The 8119-nt window shown below is 42.3% G+C and overlaps 1 protein-coding gene across 1 annotated transcript; it reads right to left on the bottom strand.

The window, feature by feature from the left end:
• Positions 1-294: 294 nt before the first annotated feature.
• LOC111844679 (SWI/SNF-related matrix-associated actin-dependent regulator of chromatin subfamily D member 1) lies at positions 295-7809 on the bottom strand. The gene is made up of 13 exons (XM_023813356.2): positions 7539-7809; positions 6886-7067; positions 6721-6763; positions 6146-6268; positions 5918-6040; positions 5300-5416; positions 4729-4830; positions 3910-4071; positions 3670-3767; positions 3408-3543; positions 2801-2923; positions 1804-1905; positions 295-1538 (listed from the first exon to the last, which is right to left on the bottom strand). The coding sequence occupies exons 1-13, from the start codon at positions 7725-7727 to the stop codon at positions 1485-1487; spliced, it is 1554 nt and encodes a 517-aa protein (XP_023669124.1). The 5' UTR covers positions 7728-7809; the 3' UTR covers positions 295-1484.
• Between the last annotated feature and the right edge of the window lie 310 nt (positions 7810-8119).

Here is an 8119-nt window from a genome sequence, read left to right on the forward strand (position 1 = left end):
TATTCTTCAGTCATACCCATATAAGCTCCATAAACCCACTGAGTGCATAAAATCAGCCAGACCATGTAGCAGGGACACACATTCAGTCAGAGGTTATAATTGAAAGTGACTAAAATCTTGCAGTTATAGCCATTGCAGCTAAATGTTTGTATGTTAGTGTTTCATAGCCTAGATTCTTTCCTAAAGCAAATTCAATTTCTTACTTGTTACATACCTTTTTCTCATATGGCTACATTCTTTACTTAAAGAACCTCCATCCACTCCAAAATCCAAAATTACAGAAAATGCAACTGATAAATGTAAATGGCTCAGAACCTTTTATTTCTAATAAAATAAAAGGTTAATTAATAATGAAGTCTTTATTTAAACAAAAACAATGTGGTCAAACACAACAAAAGCAAACATTTTCATGTAATTGTTTAGTAATATGGGATACAGTCCTTAATTTCTACTTTAATAAAATAAAAAAATAAAACATAGGAGCACTACTCAGACAAAAAAGGAAAAGATGTATAGAATGTGACTACAATTATTAAAATTTACCATAAGACTATACAAGCTTTTCACTAATCTGTTAGTTCTAATTCAACTGTTATTTTGTGGCTTTCCATATTTAAAAATTATAATTTAACACTCTAATGCTTGAAATAACAATGGAGTGTTGATCAGAAAGACATTGTCAAGAGAACACTCCAAAATTCAATGAATGGGCAGACAAAACAAAGTTCAAGTCTCTGTGTGTGAGGAAATAGAGACAAAAACATCGAGCCGCGAGCCCCCCCCCCCCCCCCCCCACGCCGCTACGACAGACCTTTGCACAGACCCGTAATGCACACAACCCTAATAATGTGGCTCACTAACCTGCCTAAACACCACAGCAGATATAAAAATGAAGGCCATGACATCATGCCCTTTTGTTCATTATGACCACTCACCTTTAATACACAGGAGTGTTATTTTACACTACAAACTAACACTGGATCTCCAAAAACTAAATGGACTCGAAATGGCTCTAAACTATTAGGGTGCACTGGAGAGACAACACCAAAGCTATGAGACAGACGGTAAGTCTATGCAAACTAATTATACAGAGTAAAATAACATTTCAGGAACACTAAATAAGGAGTGCTAAAATGCTAACGGAATGTAGCATCATTGTGTTAGCATGTAGATCCATAAATAGATTCATAAGAGGGTAAAACAAGGAATGTGAAAGTGTTTTACTTTGCTGAAATGGCAAGTCTTGTACTAGGCCTTCCTATGCGCTCAAAGGCCTTTTCTTTGGCAGCTGTGACAGACAGGATAAAGAGATGAGAGTTACATTATCCAGAATGGTCACTTTTCACGGCTGACTAGAGGAAATAGTGACAAAATATGCTTGTGTATTTATTTTTGAGAAAAGGCCAGTTTTGAGGTTGTAACAGACCCCTCTGGCCCCTGTGTCTCCAGGTCTACAGCTCCTTCCCAGTATAACTCTGCAAACTTCAAGTGTTTCTGATTCCAAGTGCCTGTTCTAACTCCTGCCTCCTCTGTTGCACCTAGAAAAAACAGAACGGTATTTAACCAAAAGCATCATTCTCAATCATCTTCAGACTTCTGTAAGTCACAATAATGGTGAATCCTTCATTAAGCAACAAGCTTAAAACGTGCGTAACAGGTGCATAACAGAATTTGGTACAATTAAAGCGGAAAGACTGGGCCAAGAAACGAACTTCAAAAACGAAGCAGCATTATGCAGACATGCTCAACAGAAAGAGCAGCTGCTGACATGCAGTAAACGGGCAGAAAGGAAGCGGGACTCACCTTGGAGTAGAAATAGCGGCACACTGCTTCCTGGGCCCACGGCTGGAAGTAAAACTCTGCCATCCTCTCCTCCTCAGGATTTCCAACAACGTCGGTCATAGTCTGCAGAGGAGAGAGTCCATATTTAGGTGCCCTCGCCCAGCTTTTCAGAATGCAAGTATCCCCCATTCTATCATTTATCCTGAAAGACCAGCATAAGGCGAATTCCCCAAAGGAGAAAGTTATGAAAAAGAAAAAAAAAAAAACATTTTCAAAACTGTCCAATATCATATTTGTCAAACAGACATGGACTGCACATTATTTACTACAGGTGAGTTGCCAGGGGACAAAAGCTTGTTACATAATCTATTCTGTGCTGTTTTTGTGTACTGCTGCTATTTAGGGAGAGGATGAAGGCCTGGCCTCTGGAGGAAGCCCGGCATGCAAGCCAAGCCTCGGCCCCTTCTGAGATGAGACTGTCCCCTCAGCTAACCCGTGTAACCATTGGCATACAGAAGCATTTTATGACTCTGGATGATGCTTTTGAACTTCATATTTATTTCATATTCTTTTATATACAAGATAAATGGGCTAACAGCAATGCTAATGCCAATGCTAAATACTGCTCAAAAACGGACACTGTTCAGCTACTCATTGTCTGATTTATCACATTTTTGAATACATGCTTTGTAGACTTTTTTTGGGCCAAACAATGACTATTTCATTGTTCTAAAGAGAATCATAAGGATGCTGCCTTTATTCTTCAGAGGCTCCCTAACTTCCTCTCCTTACTGAGACAGGGATGGTCAGGAGTTTCCACATGAGGCAGGGTCACGTTAACTACACCACATGGCCCATCTAGGTGTGTGCGCTTGACTTAAGTACCTTCATCTTTCTTCATTAGTCTTAGAAAAACACACCACCTAGCAAGAATCCTTAGCGTAATCTGCAAAATCTATCAAATAGTATGGCCTTCAGGTTCATACTGCATGCAGTCACTGCAGTAAAGATAGCCTACCTTCAAGTCCCTGCACTGTGACTGCAGCCAATCGTTGATGAAGCCCTGGGGATCCCGGGCAAAGCTCAGCATAAATTCCCTCTGTGTCTTCAGATGACTGATGGTTTCAATTGTCTCATGGATCTGAGGGCCAACGTTACAGAAATCACTAGTTTCACATGACTGGCAAGAATTGGGCAGTGGTGGCTTATTGGTTAGGGAAGCGCACTTGTAATTGAAAGATTGCAGGTTCGAATCCCTGACCAGCAAGACACCACTGAGGTACCCAGAGCAAGGTACCGCCCCCAAGCACTGCTCCCCGGGCGCTGAATTAGCCGCCCCCTGCTATGTCACGACGTTACATATGGGTTAAATGCAGAGAACACATTTCGTTGTTGTGCACTGTGGTGTGTCAACAATGACAATCAATCACTAAATTCTTATAAATCCTAATTCTGTTCAAAAATCAGTGACGAATAATTGCAGTAGCCGCTGCTAACCACAGGGCGTCAGCCTTGAGCGTTCTAGTCAAAACGCCAATAAAAGCATTAGCGAGTAGATTGACAGAACATCTCAGCCACACAATATTATAGATTCATCAGTGGATGTTAAGTTCAACACCGCACACCTTGTGGTCCAAGCCAGCTATCTCCTGCTGGCTGGCTGTAGACAGCAGGAAGGAGTTCATTTGCGTTTTCAAAGTGTCGTCAACCTCCACATCAATGTCATAGCAAGCAGTTTTCTTCTGGTCATTAGGGTCCACACTACAATAGAAAAACACATTCATCCAAGGGCAACAAATGTGACACTAAGCCTTAAAGCAGTGCTAAAACAGTAACGCAAGTATGTGGAAGTGGAGGAAATCTGCTATCGAGGTCTTGGACTGTCACCTGATGACATGGTTGATGATGATTGGCTCAGGAGGCATCAGCAAGGCATGCAGACGCTGTGGAATCTCTGAGAACTTCATCCGCTGAGTTTCAAATATCTTAAATTATAAATATATTAGTCCCCCCCTCAGAGGCTTGGCCTGGGTATCAGAAGTTTTCTGGGTAAAGTGGGTCACACACACACACACATATACATATACACACACACACAAACACATATACACACATACACGCACACACCTGCTGAAGGTACTTGTCACAGTTGATGAACTCGCGCTCATGGGGATCCTGCAGCTTGTGGGTCTTCACATACTGCCAGAGGGCCTGGATGATCACTGGCCGAGTCTGGGTGTGGATCCCCAGCATGCGAGCCAAGCGAGGGTCCAGCTTAAACTGAGGCGGCTAAACATCATGAGAAACAGAGGAAGATGGACTCGAAAGATCCCACGTGGCAGTGAAGGACATGTGAAGCTCACTGCCAGGTATTTTTCACAGACAATCAGGTAAGAACAAAAACACAAACCATACACTACATCTACCTTAGTTTTACCACAGCTCATAAAAGTGCTTTAATAGTACATCACATACTGTTCGGATACATAATTTTTGGTTTGGAAGGCACAATGAAACAAACAGTTCTTGACAAGGGTAGAACCTAAATTCACATGGAAAGCATTATGCTAATTATGGCGGTAAGTTGGTTACGGCTAATGCTGGTTACAGTAAATCATAACTGGCAGTCTGGGAATATTTCGGCTTCCCTAAAGGCTACAGGGAGATTAATTGCAGAAGCTGTTTCTTCTTTGCTTTGGTTTATTAGGAAATTACAAAAAGAAAGAAAAAAAAAAAATTCAAACAAGCATATCATAAGTATTGTTATTGAAACAAATCAACGTCGGACTTTGGTGTACAATTGTTCCTAATTATATTAAAGTTTTTAGTTTTGTTTAAATTTTCTCTACTGTATTGAAGTTTTGTAACGAGCCGTGAGTTTTATGTACCATTACAGCCCTGCTTCATACTTACTGGGATGTGACACAAATATTTAAATTTTCTCACCTGGTAGTCAAGCATGAGCAGCACAGTGCAGCGAACACCAACGTCACCCGGCCTCTTCACCTGAAAGCCATCAGTCTCCTGGGTGGTGGCTGTCCTGTGCCACTGGGGAAGAGGGATTGGAACGGCTGAGAAATCTCCTGTACCTTCTGGAGTAAATCTTGTGTAAAGCCAAGGGCCACCGTTCACATACGACAGTTCTGCTAGTAACACAAGATACCCTGTAACTGTGAAGTTTAGCTTTTCTTTCTTTGAGGCACCAGCAACCCCCACAAACTCAAATTCATGACAACTTTTCGTACAGTGCTATAACACACAACCTTCTTCCATAATTACTTATCTATGCGTAGGGTCATGGTGAGGCTGGAGCCTATCACAGGAAGCACAGGACATAAGACAGGGGCACCCATCCACTCACCCGCAATATCACACTACGGACACTAATTCACCAACCACATCCACCAGGAGCATGAGAGAAAATCAAAGAACCAGGAGAAGATTCACAATGAACATGGTGGAGAACTCCAACCAAACTCCATAGAGTGCTAGAGCCACCAGACCCGATGTCACATACCTCCACAAGATGGTTGTCAGGGCCATACAAGTCTTTGTCAAGCTCTATAACAAGTGACTTAAAGAACGAGGAGAATTTTCTCTTCTGTTTAGTGGCTTCATATTTTGACACAGCAGTCTAAATGAAACAGATCACACCATTACTGAACAAGCAATTTAAATACAATGCAGGTTTTACAAAAATAAAAATACCAGGAATATAGCACATGCACTTGTATACGACTCATTTTATGTGTGATAGGAAACGTCACTATACACATGCTCACCTAACCAGTGGCCTGTACTACGAAGTGGGGTTACTGGCTTATCGAAGTAACTTGTCGGATTTAAGGTACCACAGTTTAAATTCATATTCGTTCACTTACATTTTGCCCAGACTACCTTAAATCCGACAAGTTACCCCGATAAGCCAGTAACCCCGCTTCGTAGCACAGGCCCCAGAACTCAATGAAAAAGTATTTCCTTTGTAGACAATTACAGCTTGATACCTTCAAGAACTGAATCATACGAGGGGGGAAACACATAAATAACAAAAGTCTCGCACATTTCCCCAAACAAAACGCGATTAAATGGGACTACAGGTGGAGTGAAAGACCACAGCCTTTCATTGCCCACTTACATCCTCCAACAGCCGCCCCTCTACGCGGAGCTCCCACGAAGCCACTGCGCCTTCCCCGTCCTCTGCATCAGGCTTCGCTGGGTTAAAAGTGTTCGATATAAAAATACGAAGCTTCCGTTTTTGCTAGAGGAAAAAAATAATAATAAAAGAACAATTAACAGGATTATGAACCGCTGACAGATATGGATGGATGTAACAGCTGGGACTTCATAGCCTTGTGGTTTTTACCTTAATCGGCCTCTTGAGGGCCTCCTGAATGTCTAGTCTCTTGCGCATTATTGTTTGGTCAAGTTTTCTCTCAAACGCCAGCAGGTCCATATAAGCCTGTGACTCTGGGACAAGTTCTCTGATCTGCAGAGGGTGAAGAGTGGCTTCAGTTAGATGCAACAAACGTCAGCCATTCACTTAAGTGTCTTAAAGTGCATTTGGGAAGTAACTTCAGGCTGCAGTAGGGGGGGCTTCAAGTGCCTTTGCAGCAGAATGTGGAGCTGCACACTTTACCACAGTGTGCAGCAGAAAGACAAACTCCAAGCCAAACTTGTGTTATTACCTGTAGAGGCAGGACACTGAGCCTCACAGACAAACAGACAGATGGCAGAGGAGTGTCCATTATCAGGCTTTTACACTACAGCAACACTTATGGGTTGTTTCCTTTCACCTTCCTACTATTTCAATACCCAGTCATAAATTGAGGTTAAGTACATTGCTTATGGATGACTGCTAGTGCAGGACATCAGCCACAATGAGGGATCTGAATATGCAGTGTTTTTACATTAAGGCCAATAGCCAGGCAGCAGACTCACCCTCTGAGGTAGAATTTTGTCAGCAATCTTCTTCTTCTTAGTGCTGTGGATACAATAGTTATTCAGAATGTTTCTTAACTGAGTAATGCAGATTAGAAGAGCTACTGTGACTTGTCATTATACATACATCTACATAAGTCCCTTTAATAGTTAATAGGCCCTTACTGTTGATTGCGGTTCTGCACAGCCTGCTGTTGCACTTGCTGTATCTGCTGAGGAGCTGGTCTTTTCCGGGTCGGGTCCATTAAGGGCATACCTGGCCGGGTCATAGGGTTGGCACCATAAGCCGGCGGGCCCATAGGCGGGCCCTGTGGTGTCATTCTGCTCCCAGGAGGCATACCAGGTCTCTGTTAGGAGGGGGGAGAAGTTACTGCAAAATGAAACGCTACGCAAACCAAAATATTTATTTTTCATCCGATAGCGACACGTGAAAAGCTGGCTACTTTAAATAAACGAGTCAAATGTAGACTACATGTACAACATCATCATTCAACACAGAGTAGCAAACTGTCTTAACATTTTCAATAGTTGGTGTCCAACTTCACTAACTAATTACTAAGACAGAAAAATAGTTGGTTCGCTACTTCCATGTTTTATTCATAGCACTTTGCAACCAACTTTGCACAACGAACTGCAAAGATTCAAGTTGTTCTTAGTTACTGATAATTACAAAAAAAAAAGAAAACGGCTGATGTAAAAGGCATATGATTATAATATGTATAACTAAAGTCATATCGCCATGCAATCTGGCTGAATCCCTATTTTCTAACTGGATATCCTTTGTTCCCAAAGCTGCATTATACCATTGTACGTCCTACCGGATAGCCAGGCCCAGGCATAGGAGAACGGTATAGGTGGTTCTGCGGCCCGGATGATGGTCCCATCCTGCCAGAGGGTGTTCCTGGAGCTATTCCTGGCGGCCCGCCACTATTTTGAGGCCCAGGATTCATCCCTCCTCCAACTACTCCCGCTGCGGAGCCTGCCTGAAATCCACCCCGAGCCGCCATCTTCTGCCATTCAAGTCAATCGCCGGCGACTGTAACCGGCGTACACGGATCTCGCGATATCCGGGACAGGGATCCGAGATTTCCGGAGGAGGGCCGATCTCAGCGAGAGATCTCAGGAGTAGTGGACACTAGGGATGATCGCTGCTAGGCGTATCCAGTTCGATCCCAGCGCACCATTGCAAGCATTTTAGGTGCTACTGCTAGGGATAACGATTCTAATGAGCTGTATTTTCTCTGACAATAAGATTTAAAAAATATGATAATAATAGTAATTGTTTAAAAACTATGATTAGTAATCAGGAAAAGTTATTGCATATTTAAAAAAAAATCACCATTAAATAAATTGGAAAATAGATTAAGATTTAGATTCAACTTTATCGTCAATGGCCGAA

The sequence above is a fragment of the Paramormyrops kingsleyae genome, chromosome 6 (genome assembly GCF_048594095.1).
Source record: "Paramormyrops kingsleyae isolate MSU_618 chromosome 6, PKINGS_0.4, whole genome shotgun sequence".
Taxonomy (NCBI): Eukaryota; Metazoa; Chordata; class Actinopteri; order Osteoglossiformes; family Mormyridae; genus Paramormyrops; species Paramormyrops kingsleyae.

Bases quoted from the DNA above. Each gene is read 5' to 3' on its own strand.
- LOC111844679 (XM_023813356.2), bottom strand. From the start codon at position 7,727: ATGGCGGCTCGGGGTGGATTTCAGGCAGGCTCCGCAGCGGGAGTAGTT. The intron at 5,417-5,917 runs GTAAGTGGGCAA...TGTTTCATTTAG, and splicing joins AGGGGCGGCTGTTGGAGGAT to ACTGCTGTGTCAAAATATGA. The intron at 1,539-1,803 runs GTGAGTCCCGCT...TGTTTTTTCTAG, and splicing joins GCCGCTATTTCTACTCCAAG to GTGCAACAGAGGAGGCAGGA.